Below are 21,630 nucleotides of genomic sequence, written 5' to 3' on the forward strand. Positions count from 1 at the left end.
CGCAAGAATCAAGGGAAATGTATACTTTTGGAAAAATCACTTCAGTATTTAGATTTTCTTCCTTGCCTTGTTTTCAAAGTAACCTTTCTTAGCTTGTTCTGATTCGAAGTTTTTTTTAAAGTATGTTATACAAGTTAAACAGTACTTTTGTCTTAATAAATCCAACATTTTTCACCAGCTTCAAATTTCAGCACTTGAATGCAAGTTATGGTATCTAGAAGCATTTTAGTTGGGCATACTCTGAACCAATAAAACAAGAGCTTACAAAGCAGTTTGCATAAAATGTCAGCTGGATAAAAAGTAATGTCTGTAAAGTATTTTGAAATTTTTCAAAAGGTGTAGAAAAGGTTTCTGTTATTATTGCTTATGAATCAGTCAGCATTTATTAAAAACCTACTCTGTTCCAAGCACTGGGAATATAGGATCTTAGAGCTAGAAGGGAAATCATCAAGTCCAACCTCAGCCATTTTACAGATAAGGAAACTGAGACTTAATGGTCTATACCATGGTGACTGGGAAGGACAAAATTGAGGTTTCTGACCTCAAAGAGCTTACATTCTACTGAATTGGGGGCTATGAGAGCAGAGACATCTATATATGTGATAAGTAGATAGTAGAACTCAACTGTGTGGATTTTTTCTTAAATAAAGATCTTGCATTCCGTTGGCAAAAAGGATCCCTCCACAATTTTGAGGAAAGAAAGAAAGAAAGAAAGAAAGAAAGAAAGAAAGAAAGAAAGAAAGAAAGAAAGAAAGAAAGAAAGAAAGAAAGAAAGAAAGAAAGAAAGAAAGAAAGAAAGAAAGAAAGAAAGAAAGAAAGAAAGAAAGTGATGTAAGTAGATTTACAAAAGAACTAATCACCACTTGGACCTAGTTCGAGGTCATACTGGCTTTCAGAAATAGCCGACTATACTGTTGCTATTTCCTTCCCTGCTCCATAGTAGAAAAGTATAAAAAGGTGGACATTAAGGAAAAGGTCATCAGAAAATGTGCTCTGTTCACAGGAAGCCAAATAGGGCTGTCCCCCATATGATCTTTGTATCCTCCAGTACCTTGCTTAGAAACAGGTACGGGATGTGGGCACCCGTAAGAGTTCGATTGCTTCAGGATCACCAAGGACAATCTCTAGCATCTAGAGAGAGTTTCCAGTGTGTTCTTAATTTATTGGTTTTTTAATGTATTTACGTCTTTGGATTTTGAGTTGTCTCACTGAAAGACTGCAGTGCCCTATCTTCTAAGTCCAAGATGAAAGGTTGTAGCCAGAATCAGTCTCATCTTTTGGGCCACTTCCAAATTCCCATGTTGCACTCCTAGACCAGACAGGTCGAGGAAAGAAATGATGTAATGCTTTTAGCTTGAGCCACTTTAACGAGCCTGGAACGGGGAAGAGGAGGGGTTAATGGGAATGACAAGTAGAGCGCATGACTGGCCCCTTGGGGTTCGGTAAACAAAAACATTGACTTTGACAGTAGAAGCTTCCTCCTTCCAATCCAGGCTCGAACCCCTCGCTGGGGTTGGAACCTCGAAATACATTTCCTGGGGAGAGGAGGTGGCGCTGTCTCCTTAGGGGATACTCCTTAAAGGGACCCGGGCTTGCTCTCAGCATCCCAGCTGCTAGAGTAGGATGGGCGTGGGGCTGCGTGCTCGCTACGCTGGGGCCAGAAGGCTGCACCAGAGAGCAAACAGCAGGAGCGGCGCTCGGCCCCCGTGGACAGCGTGAAAGGGGGACGGGAGATGGTTCTCCCCGTACGGTGAGGTCACGGCTGGCTTCTGATGAGGGGCTTTTCGTCATTTATCCCTCAGAATCCCGGAGTGTTGGGTTGGGAGTTCTGGGAGCCGAACCTTGCTCGGAGTCCAAGCACCCTGAGCCACAGAGGAGCGCGCGCTGAGCCCGAGTCTCCTGGGCCTCGGAGAGGAACGCTCCGAGCTGGGGACCTTGAGCCACCGAAGCGTCCTCGGGAGCGAAAATGCAGCCGAATGTCTCGGGCTGCTGGCGTGCTGCCTGTCTTTGAGAGGCGGGAGGTGAGACGACAGCCTGGGGGACGCCTTAGCTCACTAAACTGCTCCCGCCCCCTAGCCTGGGGGCGAGCGCTGGGGAAACGAACGCCTTTCCCACTATCAGGCTGCTGCTGCCCCTGCCTTCTTCAGTTTGAGATGCCCGCAACCCTACCCGGCTGCGGTTCCGGATCCTGATCCCGGCGCTGCGGCCACAATCACTTCCTTCTCCACCTCCTCCTCCTCCTCCTGCTCCTCCTTCTTTTCTTCCTCCAGCTGTCGCTGCCGCTGCTTCTAGTCTGGAAGGGCTCTGAAAAGTATCCGCGGCTATTTTGCCTGCGGGGAGGTGGGCTTGGAGGTTCTCGGAGGGGCGGAGTGTGCTCGTGTGTGTGTATATATGCTGTGAAACGCAGCCCGCACGGTGCGCCCTTTGTGTGTCCGAGGGGCCCGGGAGCATGTGGCTGAATCCGGAGGAGGTGCTGCTGGCGAACGCCCTGTGGATTGCGGAGAGAGCCAACCCTTATTTCATCCTGCAGAGGAGGAAGGGCCACGGAGGAGATGGAGGCGGCGGCGGGGGACTGGCTGGTAAGGCAGGGACTAGACTGGCCGAGATCCATGGGGGGGGGGGGAAGGGGAGAGGCAAGCCAAGGAAGTGAAGAACCTGCGCTTCGGCATTGGACTAGCCTCTACGGATGCCCAGTTCGAGTGACCCTCCCTGACTGACAGGTTGGCTAACCTTGGTGCATTGAGGGAGGGCACTGAGAAGCAGGACATCCTTTTTTTTGATCCTCTCTGGGTATTTTGTCCCGTGCACATCAGGCACCCACTAGATGTGGGGGATGTCGCCGAGGATGACAAGTGGTTTGGGGTAAGGTATTTACCCTTATTCCTTAAATACAGTGCTTCCAATGAGAAATCCACCATCAGCTTGTATTTTGGGAAGAGAGATTGGCATGGCTGGTATTCACCCTCATTCTAGGTAATGATAGCAACCGACATCAAAAGCTCTTTTGTTTCCAGGGGAAAGGAAGAGCTATAAGGAATTGATGCGGTCATTTCCTACAACAGCACCACAACACCGTAGGAATCTCTAGAGGTTGAGAGGTGAAAAGGAGGGAAGAAATTATGAGTTTGTATTAAACCATGTTTCTTAAGCAAACAAACAAAAAATCTTATCTGAGTTTAGTTACTAAAGGATGTAATTAGAATTTTATTAACTCCATTACTTTTCCTGGCTAGCTACTATAAGTAGTTGGGGACATCACTGAACGAAACAATGTTTTTGAATTAAGTATTAAAGTAGTCACTGAGGAACTAGCTCCTAATGATAGAAATTTATTTCTTGACTATCCATTTTGTACAGTAGGAAAATACTGGTAGCCTGGAAACCATATGATCTCCTTATCCACTCCTCGGTTGACACTTGGATATTTTAAAAGAATGGACTCAATAGCAGAAATTCTGCTAGTTTAACCAGGAAAGAATAAGCAGAGTAATGAACTTTGGCCTTGTCCTGAGTTCACAAATACTGGCAACCCTCGGGTTTGTGATTCAAGGAACTTGATTGGACCATGATCTTGAGAGCCGAAAAGAAACTTAGAAATGATCTAATTCTTTTTCTATGGATGAGAAAGTTGATGTCCCAAGTGGGAAAGTGATTTGCCTGAGGTTAGAATTTTGAGCCCCAAAGCCGGTGTTTTTACTACCCTGTTTTCAGATCTTACTTTCAGGGTGTCCTATTATGATGATTGTGCAGCTCTGGTGATTTGATGGGGTGTTTTGTTGTTTCCTCTTGCCCTATTTCCTCCAATCATCCAGATATTGATCGGTGTAATTTATGGTGGTAGGTGTATGGGCATCCAGAGGTTAACTGACTTGCCTAGCGTTACATAGCTAGTATGTGTTAGCCTCACTTTGCCATCTTGCCTGATTGTTGGATATGCCTGCTTGAAAAAAAAAATGGTGCCAGATTCTCCTTACCACCCCTCCCCTCCCTACTGAGAAGGCATGAAATATAATACCCAGTATGAAGTCATGCAAAACCTATTTCCTCATTAGCCATATACATGTATTTAAAAAAAAAGATTAAAGGGATCATAGGCCCTTATAGACTCGTTAAAGACACCATGTTAACTGTATCTGTAGGAGAGATGACCTGTGCAAATCTTCATTTTTTTTTTGCATGTTTCCAGCAAGGTATGGAATAGTAGGGGGCTTGCACAGTCCTGTGAATTCTTGTTAGCATCTTGGCCCCATATAGTTTCACAGCCTTTCTTGGAGCATGCCTGACTCAGTGCTTTCATGTTTAACATGCATATCTAGTTCTGTAAATATTGAATGTCCTAGAGCCAAAGTCTAATAGGTACTAGAAGAGCTGCTTTACAGCAGAAGTAAGCCAAAGGTGCATTTTTCTATCTGGAACTAATATTCCAACACTTAATATATGCTAGATAACAAAAGTCCTTAAATATAGTAATCATTGAAGTCCTGGCTAGTTTATTTACTTGGAGAGAGAATGAGGTGCAGAACCGAATTATTTTTTCTACTTTTAATTGTTTTTATTATAGTCCTATTAGATTAATAATGATGATAATTTTGCTACATTATAGTTATAAAACACTTCAGGCAGCAAATATTTACTATGTACCTACTATGTGTCAAACATCATGCTTAGTCACAGGAATAACTGAGAGGAGCTTACCTTCTGATGGAGGAGTTCATATAAAATACACACAGCATAAAAATAAAGTTAATAAATACACATAAGCAAAGTAGTTAAGTACAATGAATCAGTCAGTAAACATTTATTAAGCACCTACTACGTGCCAGGATCTGTGCTATGTGCTGGGGTAACAAAAAGAGGCAAAAGCCCTTCTCCTGCCGCTAAGGAGTTCACAGTCAAGATACAAGATACACAGTTCACAGACACAAGGTAGCTTGGAAGGATCAGCACTAGCCATCCGAAAAGACTTCCTGTAGAACATGGTGCCTGAGCTGTAACTGAAAAGAGGGACCTGGGCTGAGTTTAAAGAGGGAGGGCTATCCAGCACTGGAGTATGGCGAGGCCAGACACAGGGAGACAGAGAGCCTGGCTGGGGAGAAGAACCGGGGAGAAGAACACTTTGGCAGGATTTCATTTTATTTTCACAAATAACCCTTTGACCTAAATATTGCCAAGTTTGATTCTCCTCATTTTAATGGAGAGGAAACCAAGACTCAGCGGCTTCCCCAAGGTCACACAGCCAGCAAGTGATGGAGCCCAGGGCTCATTCCAAGGTCTGTGGGGCCTCTTCACTATACCATAGGGCCTCTGGACTCTCCAGGTACACATTGTGAAGGTATTTGTCTTCATCCACTAGGAGTGGCTTATTTTTTTTTCCCAGATGAATATCTGAAAAGTTGTTGCTTTTTTTTTAATTACAAAGAAATTGCAGCAACTGTAATTCTTCTGCTTCTACCGTAGAAACCCAGTTCTATCCTCTTTTCTGTCAAACTCTGCTTGCCATCACAGAGGTAAAGGAGTTGACTACTAGAGGTTTACAGCTGTTGTGTGTTGCTACATGTAAGAAGTATCATTCAGTACTTTGTTTTCACCACTGTGTCTATATTGGATAATAAAAAACTCAGGTTTAAGGAATTATTTCAATTTATACAGTATCAGTTTTGGAATTGATAATATATAAGCTGTCCCTATTTTATACCTAAATTTAAGTACCTTTTTACCTGAATATCTCCTGGCACTGCCTAAAGTATAACATCTGAATGAATAAATGGGAAAGCATGTAAGAGTTTGCTATGTGCCAAACACTGTGCTGAGTGCTAAGGATACAGATGGAAAAATCTAAACAGACCCTGCTTTCAAGCTCACATTCTAACTGGGAGAGACAGCTCCACCACCACAACATCATCATAATTAGCACTTACATGGCTTTAAAGTTTGCAAAGTAGGGGCAGATAGGTGGTGCAGCGAATAGAGCACCGGCCCTGATGTCAGGAGGACCTGAGTTCAAATCTGGCCTCAGACCAAACACTTAACTTACTAGCTGTGTGACCCTGGGCAAGTCACTTAGCCCCAATTGCCTAACAAATAAAATAAAATAAAATAAAGTTTGCAAAATGTTTTACAAATATTATCTCATTTTTAATCCTCACAATTTTATCTTGGGAGGTAGATGTTTTTTCCCCCCCTATTTTATAGGTAAGGAAACTGAGGCAGAGAGGTTAAAAGGTTATGGTTCAGGTAGCTAATAAGCATCTGAGGCAGAATTTGAATTCCAGGCTTCTTGATTCTATATAATGTGTGTCTATATACACAAGTATATAATGTAAAATTATAAGATTATAAACTCTTTGAGGTCAGAGACTATCTTTTGTCTTTTGTATCCCTAGAGCTTAGCACAGTCTCTGGCACATAGTAGGCACCTAATGTTTGATTGACAGCTGCTTAGAAAGTCCTAAAAGGTTCAGCAGGATGGCAAATGACAAGGGGCCAGAGGTCCTTAGGTTACAGCACTAGGGCAGATAACAATGCCAAAGGTCTTCAGGACAGAGATAAGACCCAGAAGACTTTTAGAGTTATAAGGGAAATGTAAAGCCTGGTGGTCTTCCATCTCACTCAAAGGAATGGAGTTGGTGGCTTCCATGTCATCAAAGCCATGTGAGCCAGTGGAACCTGGATGGATTCTGGGCCTCAATCAAGAAGGGACTGAGTAAGGGGAGTAAGGGGGCCAAGTATCTAGACCCAAGACTATTTTAAGGATGAATTTTGAGGTCAATGACCCACCTTCCAGTGAGAACCACTGAGTAGTCCCAGATTTCTCTGGACAGCAGGACTGATGCTTGATCCGAGTGCAATCCAGAATTGCATGAAATGCTGAACTAGGTAGTTTTCAGGAAACGTACAGTAGAACGTGTGTTGGATTCAGAGTCAGAAGAACTAAGTTTGAATTCTTTATGGCTTTGGTGTGGAACTAATTTTCCTCATCTTTTACTATGAGGAAAATGGATTAGATGACTTAAAAGTTACTTCCAGTTAAAAACATGTGGTCCTAAGAGTATAAGAACTATCCCATTTAGAGGGAAATGGGACCTCCGGGAATTTATCTGTTTTCTGCAATGAAGGGAGGATTTTTCATGGATTAGAAGCAGGCCTTCAGGCCACATATGGCCCTCTAGGTCCTCAAGTGTGGCCCTTTGACTGAATCCAAACTTTGGAGCTACACTTGAGGATCTAAAGGGCCACATGTGGTTTCAAGGCCGAAGGTTCCTCACCCCTGATAGAAGAAAGAAGTCCTGTCCAGCCCTTGAACAGTTAACAGGGCTATGAAAGTCTGTTTCCTCTTTCCTTTTCTGAGTGGATTTGTTTAGACCTTAAACTTGTAGTGAGATTATGCTGGCAATGTATTGAGCATTGTTTAGAAAGAAAGGCAAAGTTTGTTTCTGCTTCCAAATAGCCTTAGTTGGAGAGTAGGGAGGGAGGGAGCAGGGTGGAGCCAGATTTGGAGATTGGATGATTGGATCGTAGATTTGGAATACTTGCCCATTTCTTTTACATAATCAGGAAGTCCCTGAGGATGCTGGAAATAGAGTTACAATGAGATTGGACCTAGGGAGAGGTCCCTTTGTCCTTTCCTTACCAGGCATTTTACTTGTCTTGCAATGACATCTTCAATTCCAGTGTCTGATATGTGCTAATCTGTCAAATGAGGGCATTGCTCTAAGCTGGAGACCTTTCAACTTTGTTGTTTTGTTTTGTTTTTTCATAACTGTATTTCAGTATAATTGGTTTTCATCTGTGATCCTATGTTTTTTACTTAATGCATTTAAAAACATTTCTGAAGAGGGGTCAATGGGCTTCACTCATCTTCTAAAGGGGGCCACAACAGAGCCCCTGGCTGAGATCTGTTGATCCTATGAGTTTAATCTTCGTGGCTCTGCTATCAGCTGGAAGCATCACCTTCCAGGTTACTTATCAGTTTGGGCTTCTGGTTCTGTTTCAAAATCATGCAGAAGGCCTACAGCTGAGTCTAGTTATTTTCTTAACTTCCAGACCTTAATTTTTAAGTTGTTCATTTATCCCTATGAAAGCAGCTTCCCATAGAATCAAGCTTATACATGGTCTTTCTGATGTTAACTCAGTCCATAAAACCGTATTTCAAAGAATCTTGGGCATTGGAAAGACCCTCCAAGGGCTAATATCTGAACTGAAGTCGCTTCTTCAATAGCCCTAACATCAGGTCAAGATCTCCAGTGTGGGGGAATTACCTCTTAAGGCCCTGTCTTCTACTTTTTGAACAACTATTTTTATTGGGAAATTGTTCTTCAAGCTCAGCCAGCCTGTACAGTCCACGCTCTTGGACAAGTGACCTCGTAATCTTCATCATGGTCCCTTAGATACTTGAAGAATACAGCTGTATTCTACAGTCCCTACTCCTTCCCCAAAAAAAGTCATCTCTGTTTTGGCTAACCATCCCCAGTTCAATGATTCTCTACTTAATCCTCTGCCGTACTGAAATAATAATAATTTTACCACTTTAAATTGTGTGAAGTGCTTCACACATGTTATCTGTTTGGTCCTGGCCACAGCCCAGAGAGGGAATTGCTGTTATTATCCTCATTTTACAAATCAAGAAGCAGAGACTGATCAAGGGCTAAATCACTTGCCGAAGGTCATACATACACCTAGTAAATTTTGGAGGCAGGATTCAAAATCTGGTCTTCTTATCTCCCAAGTCTAGTACTGTATCCCCTGTGTTATCTGAAGTTGCTTTTAATGATAAATTATGGTAGAAGTAAGCATTTAAATATCTCACTTGATTCTCATTGCAACTTTACAAAGTAGGTGCTATTAATATCCCCATTTTACAGATGTGGAGACTAAGGCTAAGGGAGATTAGGTGACTTGTCCAGGTCTAGCTCAGGCAGAATTTGAACTTGGTTCTTCCTGACCCGGTGTTCCATCATTGGTATACCTAGCCTGTAGGAGAGAGCTCAGGTCATCAAGTTGAGCCAGTATTCAGCATCTGCCAGCTCTTTGGTCTTTAACCTAAGTCAAAGTCTAACATCAGCAGGATTGGTCCGAGTTTTGGGTCCTGGGAGCAATAAAAGAAAAAGGAAGAAGAATAAGAGAATCACTCTGTCCCTAATTTCTGGGTTCAGAGCCTCTTCCAAGCAAGTTTGAAATAAGTGAGGTTTTTGATATTCTCCCTCTTCCTTTCCTTCACCCCTGTCCCACCTCCTAACACCCCCTTTCCCAGGTGTGTAGTGCCCCTAATGCTTCCTAATCCCTCACCCCCTGCAATGCAGCATCTACCTAGGCTTATTCTACCCCCACAAAGTGCTCCTAGCTACAATGTGGCCCATCTGAGGGAATGATGAGGCCATTAGGTGTACATGGTTAGAGCTTTGGAGTCAGACCTAAGTTCAAATCCAGCTTTAGATACTTACTAGCTACCTGACCCTGAGCAAGTCACTTGATCTCTGTTTGCTTTGGTTTCCTCATCTGTAAAATGGGGGTAGTAATAGTACTTACTTTCAGGGATTGTTGTAAGGATCAAATAAGATTTTAGGGTACTTAGCAGGTGCCTAATAAATGTTTGTTCCCTTTCTCCTTCACTCCCATTCTTTCAGCACAGTTAATCTTATCCTGTTAGAAGAACTTACCCTACTCCATGAATGACTGATACTTAACACTTCCAGAAGTATTTATGTTTTTTTAAACAATATACTTATTCTCCCAAATGAGTCTCTAACTTGGGGACTCTAACGGAAGAAAGTGAAAAAATATTCAATCAATGCTGGAGAATATTTTGCTCTGCCAGCCCCTACTTGTGAGGGAGTCTTGCCTGAATCACTTCCCTCAGTCTGTTTCTGCTTTTTATAACTTCTTTCCACATTTTCTGTATCTGTGGATTCTCTGAAAGCTTGAAGTGTGGTCGCAAAGCAGGAGGAAGGAGGCCCTTCAGTATTGATATATGTGTTGTTCAGTTGTGTCCAGTTCTTCTGTTGACCCCTTTTGGGGTTTTCTTGACAAAGATACTAGAGTGGTTTGCCATTCCTTGTGCAGCTCATTTGATACTTGAAGAAACTGAGGCAAATTAAGGTGAAGTGACTTGCCCAGAGTCCCACAGCTAGGAAGTATCTGAGGCCAGATTTGAACTCAGGAAGATGAATCTTCTGGACTCCAGGCCCACTCTATCCACTTCCACACCTACCTGCCTCATTTGTATATGCGGGTTGAATAAGATTTGAAGGATATGGATTGAAATTCCAGCCTTGCTGCTAAACTACCTTCTTGTAGACAGGTCATTTCCCTCTGTGGGTTTTTTGGATTCCACCTTTAAAGCAAGTGATTACTGGGACCTTGACCTCTAACCTCTCAAAAGAGCAGTTCCACCCTCTACACCCACTCTCCATTTTTGTTTCTTTTTTTCCTTTCTGCAATTCACTTAAGGGTTCTGTGGTGCTCTGCCTTTTGCTTTGCTTTCCACTACAGTTTCCTAACTACTGTTATCAGACTTGCAAGGCCATGAATTGGGTTGCTGGATTTGGGGTTTTGTTTTCTGTCTGCTCCTCTCCCATCTTAGCTGTAGCCATCAGTTAATTAAAACACTCAGGCTAAAACTCTAGGCTTGAATTCTAGGGCCTGAATGATTTTTTGTTTGTTTTTTAATTTTTAATTAATTTATTTTGATTTATCAACAATCACTTCCATATGCCTTTGAGTTTAAAATTTTTCTCCCCCTTCTTCCCCACCACCCTTCCCAAGATGGCACACAATCTGATATAGGCTATACATATACATTCCTATTAAACATATTTTCACATTAATGATGTTGTAAGTAAAAATTAGAACCAATAGGAGGAACCATCAGAAAGAGGAAACAAAACTCAACAGAAGAGAAAAAAATAGTGATTCAACTTCCATAGTTCTTTCCATGTGGATAGCATTTTACTTTACAAGGCCTTTGGAGATGTCTAAGATCCTTGTATTGCTGGGAAGGGTTTAAGTTTATCAATATTAGTCATAGCACAATGTGGCTGTTATTGTGTATAGTGTTCTCTTGGTTCTGCTCACTTCACTCAGCATCAGACCATACAAGTCTTTCCAGGTTTTTCTGAAATCAGCCTGTTCATCATTTCTTATAGCACAATAGTATTCCATTACATTCATATTACCACAACTTGCTCAGCCATCCCCTAGTTGATGGGCATCCTCTCAATTTCCAATTCTTTGCCACCACAAAAAGAGCTGCTGTGAATATTTTTGTACATGTGGGTCATTTTCCCATTTGTATGATCTCTTTGGACTATAGCCCTAGAAGTGCTATTGCTGGATCAAAGGGTATGCACATTTTTATAGCCCTTTGGGCATAGTTCCAAATGTCTCTCCAAAATGGTTGAATCATTTCACAATTCCACCAACAATGCGTTAATGTTCCAATTTTCCCACGTCTTCTCCAACATTTATCATTTTCCTGTTTTGTCATGTGGGCCAATCTGATAGGTGTGATGTGGTACCTCAGAGTTGTTTTTGATTTGCATTTCTCTAATCAATAGTGATTTAGAGCATTTTTTCATATGACTATAGATGGCTTTACTTTCTTCATCTGGTAACTGCCTGTTCATATCCTTTGACCATTTTATCAATTGGGGAATGACTTGTATTCTTATAGATTTGACTTAATTCTCTATATATTTTAGAAATGAAGTAGGGTCTGAATGTTTTCATGGGAAATCTGTTAACTCAAGGAAATTCAGAGCTGCCTTGAGTTTAATAAGCTCCATGGAAGGTGGGATCACTTATAAATGACCTGGACATTTCTCTCATTACCTTGACATTTTAAAATGATGTTATAGTAATATGAGACTATACCCATTGGCAACAGTTTAATCTGTTAACACTTTCAACCTCCTCCCACCTTTGATTTACCTAACTTGTAAACATCTATCTTTTTTACAATCTGTCCACCAGCCACCATTAACAAATAAACACTTGATAAATCGAACAAGCATGTTTGAACTCTAGAGGCTGATTCTTTTCCACACATTCACATGGAAATAACTCTGATCAAGCGGAACTTAAAACAAACTTGCTTTTGTTGTTTGAAATTAAACCTTAAACAGGAGGATTTGGAGATTTTTTTTTCATTGCCCTAATTGGCTACAGATATTCTGTAATAATTAATGTTGGCCACAATATAAATGATCTCCTGGTCCTGAATCAACCAAATGGTTGCTTGACCAGGCTCCACGTCTTGATTTTTGGTTGTAGAAAATAGGGGACCCATATGCTTGTAATAGATTTAGAAGTTTTGGTTCTGTGATCTCATTCCCATTCTATTCAGTGATGCAGGTTGTAACCCATTCCAGGACCCTCCCTATCCTGGAGGCTTCCCTGCCCTTCTGTGGATTGTTTCAATTCATGAAATAACTATATACTACAGTCCATTTAAAGCAAATCATCTTTTTAATATACTTTTCAATCTATTTGTTCTCTGGAGTAGAGATTCTTAACTTTTTGTGTGTCATGAATCCTTTGGGGAATCTGATGAAGCTTATGGACTCCTTGTGGTTTTTAATGCATAAAATAAAGCACATAAGATTACAACAGAAGCCAATAATATAATATCAAAATATATTTAAAAAAACAATCTCTTGGATCCCAGGTTGAGAACCTCTACTCTAGAGGCCTACATTTTAAAATTAATCATTAATATGATTATATTGATGAATGATTTTATTTTATTTTTGCTGATCTTAAACCTAGCAAGAAGTTTTAGTCCTATAAAAATCATGTTGTTTTTGGAGTCTCTTTAATGATTTTAATTGTTACACCTTTCCAAGTTGGGTGAGTTTTTGTTTTTGTTTTGTTCTAGACATCTACTTGTTAATGATGTCATCTCATCCTAAACATAAATACAGTAATTTCATAAAAGTTTCTTACACAGTATTTAAAACTTTAACATTTTGCTAACAGTTTACCTCTAAGGCATTGTGGTAAAGTAGACAGAACTGACCTAGAAGACCTGGAAGAGCAAACACACTGACTGTGTGACCCTGGGCAAGTCACTGAACTTCTCTGTGCTCTAGGCAACCTTCTAAGACTATAAGTTGCTGACTTCAGCATTGGTCGAGGAAATTTAATCACCTAGAACTTCTCTATACCAATTAAATCACAGATCTGGTACCTTTCTCTTCCTTAGTTCATAGCTATGATATAAATAATAATTTGTAATTATTTTTAGAAATGGTTGATAAAATTTTTTTCTCATTCAAAGTTGATATGACTTTCAAGTTTATCAGCCATGAGGAAAAGTTTAACAATATTATTGATAACAACAGTGCACCCATATATAATGCTTCAAAGGACCATCTTTATAACAACCCATAAAGGCAGATAGGATAAGTATTGTTAGATCCATTGCATAGATGTAGAAACGAAATAAGGAAGTCTGGGGTCATATAGCTAGTTAACTTTCATAGCTAGAAATCCAACTGAAGTCTCCTGCCTCCAAATCCAGAGCTCCTAAATTCATAGGATTTAGACTTTGTAAGAACCTTAGAGAAGTTATAAGAAATTAGGACAGGAACAGTTGCATTTTTGTCTTTGTGTGTCAGGTACCTAGAACAGAGTAGGTATATAATCATTGCTTCTTGAATTTAATTTAATCATCCAGTCTAACTCCTTTAGTTTATAAATAAGAAACTTAGGCAGTTAAGCAACTGGCCCCACACATAGACCCCAGGACTCTTGGCCCCAAATCCAGTGAGACAACACTCTGCTAATACACTTTTTCTTTGGGCTATAGGGAATCTAATTTACCTTTGTCCTAAGACTCAAAATTAGAGTACAGAATGTGGAGTTGAGCTCTGTAGTTGTTTCACTTTTTTACTTTTAAATGGAGTTTGTAAATTGTGTCTTTTTAGGTTAAAAATTGAAGCAAGGCCTTAAATAAAAGTAGAAATTATTGTATGAGATATCTGTTCTCACTAGCGGTCTCAATCTTTATTCAGCTTAAAGCAATTCAATACTTTTTTCTTCCATTTATTATATTTTCAGTGAAACAAAGGAAACATTTTTAAAAATAATGATGAATTGGGTTGAACTTGCAACACCTTAACTATATATTCCCCAAATTTAATCCTCCAGCTTTTTGGTGAGCAGCATCATGATAATAACCATAGCACCAACAACTTGGGCAAGGGCATGCAGGTTTCAGATTAAGAAGACAGACCTACCTTCAGGGAGCAGACATTGATTCTCCTGTCCTACTCTCCAAAAAGACATTGCCCTTTGCAGTAACTTTGGGAACAAATTGTCTCTCCATTAATATTGAAATTCTAGTGCAATAGAAAGGACTTTCTAGGTAGTTTCTCTTGAAAAAAGAGCAAATTTGAACATCACACAGCTTTTCACATACTTTTTTCTTTTTTCAAATGTTTTATTGGTGTCTTTTGTCTTTATCTCACCTTTTTTTCCCCATCTCCCTAAACAGTGATTCCACAGAAAGAAAATTAGATATAGACTTCAGTTTCTTATCTATAAAGTTAAGGAGGTAGACTGAATGAATCAATTAAATTCCGGAAGCATTGATTATACACCTATGTTCTGTGCACTTGACATACAAAGATAACAATGAGACAGCTGCCCTTAGATGAGCTTGATGCACCACAGAAACTTGGACAGTTGATGTGATGTTCTGTCTTAGTAGCTCCCTACCCTCTGCTGTGGAGACAAGGTATGCTCTGCTCTGGGACCTTCTCCAGGACCTTCAATGAGTTTTCCATTCAACTTCCTTTTGGTGACCTTTTCATTGCATTGTTGTAGTCATTCAGTAATCTTTCTTCATAATTGATTCTCAGTAATTGATTCTTTCTTTTCTTAGTAATTGATTCTTCTTTTGTTTTGTATTAATTTATTCAAATCTTTTTATGTTTCTCTGAGTTCTTCATCATTTCTTACTGTACAATAATATTATGTTCATGTTCTGTAGACTTTTGCAGCCATACCTAATCAAATCTCTCCCTGTTTCCCTGCTGCCTAGTAAAATGTCTTTCCCATCCTTAAAAAGCTCTCACTTGATTCATTCACTCCTGTTAGCTAACATCACCATGGAGAAACTCCTCAAGAAGGCTGTTTATAGGAGGTGCCAAGCCACCAGGCCAATTATTAATTATACTTATAACCAAATGACATTTTACGTATTAATAAAGCCTTTCACAATCTCTCATTTGATTTTTTTCTTTTTTGATTTTTAGTGAAGCAATTGGGGTTAAGTGACTCGCCCAGGGTCACACAGCTAATCAGTATTATGTGTCTGAGACCACATTTGAACTCAGATCCTCCTGACTCCAAGGCCAAAGTTCTATCCACTGCGCCACCTTGCTGCCCTCTCATTTGATCTTTACAACAATGTGAGAATGGCAGATAGAACAATATGCAGACAGAACATTATCCCATTTCATGGGAATGAAAGGGGAAAAGAATAAACATTTGATAAGGGCCTACTATGTGTCAGGCACTGTGCTAAGAACTTTATAAATATTATCTTATTTGATCCCCACAACCACCCTAGGAAGTAGATGCTATTTTTATCCCCATTTTACTGTGGGGAAAATTGAAGCTGACAGAGGTGATTTATGTGACTTGTCCAGGGTCACACAGTTAGGAATTGTCTGAGACTGGATTTGAACTCAGGTCTTCCTTACTCCAGACACAGAGCTATATCCTTTAAGCCACCTACTTGTGTTATTGATGAGGAAACTGAAACTCAGATATGTTCTATGATTTGCCTAATGTCACACAATGACAGAAAACTTATAGATCTTAGCCCAGTGATCTTTTTATTATATCATACTAATGATGATGCATGGTGTAAAGAAAGATTTCCTTTAAAAAAAAAAGAAAGAAAATATCATGCCTTATTTTTAAATAGCACAGAAGAAGAATTAAATAGTGTGGCTGTTCAGTGATCTGTAACTGAAGATCACATCATTGATGTGATCTCTTTCCAGTGATAAAGCTAACAGTTCATATATGAATACCTTCTCATCATGTCAACTTTGGTCCATGTTCTCTGCCAAATCTTCCTGGGTAAGCCTTTCTATAATCTTTTAATATTACTCTTTAGATCTTGTCTTTGCTCCTGGTCTGGCCATTTGTCATCCCTCTTACTACATGATTGGCTTAACTCCTTTCCCCATAATACATCATATTGATGATTGACAATACACTGCAACCCAAGATAACTCTGTTCTAGTACTTATCAAGAAATCTGGTATGATCTTAATATGAATGGGAGACAACTTGTTCGGTATCATTGCACTCTACTAAAACTAATGCCCTTTTTTACCACCAATAGCAATAAGCATAGTTGATTCCTTAATTTTCTGAACTTTTCCATTTCTGTAGTTATAAAAATAAAATTTTAATTAAGCTTATTGATTTTTTTTAATCTTCATTTCCAAATATATCCCTTCCCCATTCCTTCTGCCAGAGGACTGTTCTTGTAACAACTGAGCACATCAGCTGAGTTTGACTGTATATGCAATGCCCATCATCCCCCACCTATGCAGAGGAGAAAACAGATTTTCTCATTTTTTCCAAGATAAACATGGTCATTATATTTACCCAGTCTTCAGTTTCATTTTTATTCTTTCTATTTTACATTTTTGTAGTCACTGTGTACATTGTTTCCCTAATTCCGCTTAATTGACTTTGTATCATTTTCTATGTCTTCCCAGGCTTTTCTGTAGCCTTCCTATTCATTTTCTTACAATGCAGTAATATTTCATTACATTCATGTACCTTAATTTGTTTAGCCATTCCCCAATCAGTGAGTATGTACTTTGTTTCCAATTCTTGCTACTACTACCAAAAAAATGCTATGAATATTTTTATATGGGAAAACTTTCTTAAACTATCATTTAGGAAAGCTTGCCTGTTCCTATCTTATTTTCGTTAAGACTCGAAGAGTTACTCTCAAACTTCTACTCTGGCACAGTCCTCTTCTGTGTATACTTAGTCTAATCCAGTTGCCATTCCCATATCATTTTACTTTCTATTTCCTTGTATAGCACATCAGAGACTGTCATTTTTAATTTTTTGGAGGCAATCAGGGTTATGTGACTTGTCCAGGGTCACCCAGCCAGTAAATGTCTGAAGCCTGATTTGAACTCAGGTTCTCCTGACTCCAGGGCCAGTGAAGACTGTAATTTTAAAGTCCAAATTAGTTCAATCAGTTTCAGTGGCAACAACTAATTTTATGAAATTATTGTTGTTCAGTGATTTCAGTCATGCCCAACTCTTTGTGACCCCATTTGGGGTTTTCTTGGCAAAGATGCTGGAGTTGTTTGCCATTTCCTTCTCAGGCTCTTTAGGAAACTGTGGCAAACAGTGTTAAGTGAACTTGCCCAAGGTCACACAACTAGTAGGTGTCGGAGGCCAGATTTGAACTCAGGTCTTCTTTGACTCCAGGCCTGGCACTCTGTCCACTGCGCCAACTAGCTGCTCCAGTTTTATGAGATACTGCTCATTATTACCTACTATCCTCCTTCCTAACATTTTGCCTTTTGCAAATAGATTTGTATTCTAAGCTGGGACTGTTTTGCTGTTGTACCTTTCTATTTGGCAAAGAGAACAAGTATTTGCTGGCTTAGGTAATTTCTGGGTTCATTTGTCTTGTGGTGATTGCTTTACATGCTTTAAATTTGGATAAGAAATTATGTTATTGATATTTTTCTTTGTCCATTTTCCATTTTTCAGTATCAGTAGTTTTTCAAATAGGTCAGATTCATGGTACACTATGTCTTCTCATTTTTATCCTTTTTCTCCCTGATTTGGTGTTGGTTTTTATCTTTGCTCTAACAAGTAGATGATCTGTTTCTTAGCAAACCTATTTCAAATAAGACAGCAGATGATACTAGCGTTCTGTGTGCTGCTTGCTACAAGGAGACTTTAGATAAAGCATACATTTAATCGCTAGTGGAAGCGCATTTATTTACAAGACATAGGTAGACCACCTAGGAGAAACTGGTTTGTGTAAACACACATAAATACAGCATATATTGTTGCTTGCGTTTAAAGCTGAAGGATCTCTTCCTGAATTCTGCATTGATTATAAGCCTAAGCATCATCTAACAAAGTGTCTATTGTCATTGGTCATTTCCTGCCAGAGGGCCTCTGAGAATTTGGAAGTAAAAGGAGGTTAAATTTTTATTTTTTTTTTGGCTAGGGAATGGGCTTAAGTGACTTGCCCAGAGTCACACAGCTAGTAAGGTGTTATGTGTCTGAGTCCGCATTGAACTTATGTCCTCCTGACTCCAGGGCTGGTGCTCTCTCTACTGCATCACCTAGCTTCCCCTGCAAGAGATATTAGATGCCATTGAGATGCACCCCTTAATTTTGCAGATAAGAAAACTGCCAGTGAGTGAGTGAGGCATCTAGGCTGAGCTTTGACTCTCACTTCAAGCTTCATTCTTTCCTCTGTCTACTCTGCCTGCAGCCTCTAGTCCCTCCTGTCCATCTCCAAAGATGATTTTCTCCAGAGAAGTAAGAAAAATCTTATTCTATTCCCTGAGTAAATCTAGTCTTGACTCTAATTAACTGAAGCAGCAATTACTGGCCTGGGTATTTTGCAAATTTTAAGATTTTAAAAACATTGAGTAGCTATTTGAGAAAAATTTGCATCAGACATAAAACAGCCTTCCTATGCATAATGTATTTCATTGTTATAAGTTACTAGGCTCATCTTGGGCTGTGTGGTGTAGTGAAAAGAACTGTAGATTTGCAGTCTCAGAGTAGCTACGTTCTGCTTATGTGATTTTTTTTTAGTAGGTGTCTTATTTTCTCTGAACCTCAGTTTCCTCATCTGTGTAATAAAAGGTTGGACCACAGGACCTCACCTCTAAGGTCTGCTCCTTCTGGTTTTTCTGTCTATGATTTGTACTTCCAAAAGGCTTCACCTCCTAAGGAAAGCCTTCCTGATCCTAGTGTTCTCTCTCTCCTCAGATTATATCGTATTTACCTTTGTTATATCCTCCTAGAAAAATTTAAACTTGTTGAGAGCAGGGAATTCTCTTAGTATTCTATCCCCAGCCCCTAGCATATATTAAGCACTTAATAAATTTGAATGGAAAGGAGGAATTTCTTTGTTTTTATTTTTATTTTTATTGTATTTTATAATTTTAAAATTTATTTTCAATTTTATTTTCAATTCCAGATTCTCCCTCCTCCCACACACATTGAGAAATAAGACATGCAATCATTACAGGAATGAGGTCATGCAAATCAAATTTCTGGCAATGGCAAAAGAAAGAAAGAAAAAGAAAGAAAAAAGATGCTTTTAATCTGAATTCTGAGATTTATCAGTTCTCTCTCTGGAGGTGGATAGCATTTGGAATTGTGGTTGGTCATTGTGATGATTAGAGTTATGAAGTCTTTCAATTTATTTAACTTTATAGAATTGCGGTTATTGTGGAAATTATTCTCTAGTTTTACTTATTTCACTTTGCATCAGTTCAAAAAAGTCTTCCCATGTTTTTTTTGGAAACCATCCCCAAAGAAGGAATTTATGTTCCATTTAGGAGATATTCCTTAGCTTGATGTGAATGTCAGATCACATAATGAAATTTACCTCCTCAAAATGTCATCCAAAAACTAAAAAATTTTCCTATTTCAGACAATACACTAGACAGCTCCAGTCTCAGGAGAGCGAGGAGATAACATTTACAACTTGATGAAGCCTTGTGTGTGTACCTTCATCCAGGTTAGCTGGTGTAAGTGAGAATTGGAATCACTGGAGTCAAGCCACTGAGGCCACCTTGTCACTTAAAGGAGAGCTGGACTAAATGGCTGATTACTGCTTGACCAGGGCCAGTTTCCATTTCAGTTCAGTTCCACTGAGTGACAGTTGGTACAATAATAAGGGAAAACAACTTTGAATGATTTAGGGACACTCTGAGCCTGTGCTCTGCAGGGACCGAAGTAGTATAAGAGAGAGTGTGCTGTGAGTGCTGGGTATGTTTGTACTTGGGTGCTGTGTCTTCAAAGTAAATACTCCTTTGTAAAAAAAATTCAGGTAATTCACGTAAGGACCGTGATCCAACGCAGTGACCAATCAGGACTTCATCAGATTGATTGATAATGTATGTATGACTTCTACTTCTTGTTAGATAAATGAACTCTATCTGAGAAATGAGATAGAACTAATGGATTGATTTGTTTCGGGCGGCATCACTATCAGGGTGGGAAAGGGAGGGGTGGATGAGGAGTTATGAGGACTCAAAAGGAAAAAAAGGGGTGGGGGAGAGGGAAGTGTCTTAAATCATTGAAAAGAGAAGCGAGCAAAAGAAGGAAGTTCAGAAGGAGGTGTAGATGAGAAAGGTAGTCCTGGTACTATGGTGTTAAATTTAAAATGTACTTTAAAAAAACCCAACTGGGTAACAGAAGTTCAGTTTCATATATAGCCCTCCTTTCTGAAAGTTCTTTGTGTATTGAGATATTCAAAAGTTCATGATAAACATTTTTATAAAAAGAGGAACTATAGAAGGCACATTAAAAATAAGAACTGCATCAGCGTTTTGGGATTTAGTTTGCAGAAAATAGAGGTGAAAAAGCCTAGTACTTCATTTCCTAGCACCAGTCTCCCAGGATAAAATGAAATATTTTTAAACTGTGAAGAGCTGTATAAATAGTGTTATAGAAGTATCACCATCACCACCATTGCCATCATCATTATCATTAGTGAAGATGAACTGATTTCCCATTAGTATTCCTTTAGGTTTGGGTTTGTTTTGTTTTGTTTTGTTTGTTTGAAGTGTCTAACACCATAGACTTCCATTAATGTCCCCTTCTGTTACCTCACTGTGGAATGAAAGTGACAGGATTCTTGAAGACAATGCCATCAGAACACAAGCTCTGGCTGGCCTTACCAAGTTGGACAGGCCCAGCAATGGACTCTGTATGTTACTTGTTTGATAACCATCCTAGCCTAGTTTGGAGAAACTCTTCCCCAGAAAGTTGGCCACCAAATAGCTAACTTTTTTAGCCACAGTAAGTCATGAAACTATGAAGTTGTGGTCTGTCCAAGATAGAAATATTCACCTTATGAAAGGATTATTATTTCTTCAGTATTTGAAAAGATCTTCATCAGTTTTCATAAGTGTAGGTATCCCTCAATCCCATGCCTTGGTAATACGAGTTGCTGTTAAAGGCAAACATGGGGAGGAGTATGTGACTTCAGAACTAAAATTTTAAATGTACTTTGAAACTGAATAGCTGCTGTCCTAGGTACTTGATTTGTGAATGTGATTTGGGAAGTAACCTGGGGGGTCAGGGAGGGTTGGGGATTTACACTGTGTACTACTATGGACAGCATAGTACCTTAAATCAACAAATTAACAACATAGTATAGTGAAAAGAGCACTAGTTTCAGAATCAGAAAACTAGGGTTCAAATTCTGGCTCTATTCTTTCCTATTATTTTTTTTCGTAGTACCTATCTCCCAAGGTTGTTGTGAGGATAAAATGAGATAATATTGGTGAACCTTAAAGAGCTATATAGTGTTACATAATTATCATCATCATCATCACTATTTTGTAGGTGACCTCCAGCAAATGACTTAATTTTTCTCAG

General features: G+C 39.5%; 1 protein-coding gene across 1 annotated transcript in view; it reads left to right on the forward strand.

Moving 5' to 3' along the window:
- Window positions 1-1,767: 1,767 nt before the first annotated feature.
- TBC1D9 (TBC1 domain family member 9) overlaps window positions 1,768-21,630 on the forward strand; it is a 125,113-nt gene continuing 105,250 nt past the window's right edge. Inside the window, exon 1 of the mRNA XM_020989854.2 lies at window positions 1,768-2,579. Within this exon, the coding sequence (XP_020845513.1) occupies window positions 2,450-2,579 (130 nt within the window). The 5' untranslated portion in view covers window positions 1,768-2,449. The remainder of the gene's footprint in view (window positions 2,580-21,630) is intronic.

Source organism: Phascolarctos cinereus, unplaced genomic scaffold, assembly GCF_003287225.1.
Source record: "Phascolarctos cinereus isolate Bilbo 61053 unplaced genomic scaffold, phaCin_HiC Scaffold_9;HRSCAF=440, whole genome shotgun sequence".
Classification (NCBI taxonomy): domain Eukaryota; kingdom Metazoa; phylum Chordata; class Mammalia; order Diprotodontia; family Phascolarctidae; genus Phascolarctos; species Phascolarctos cinereus.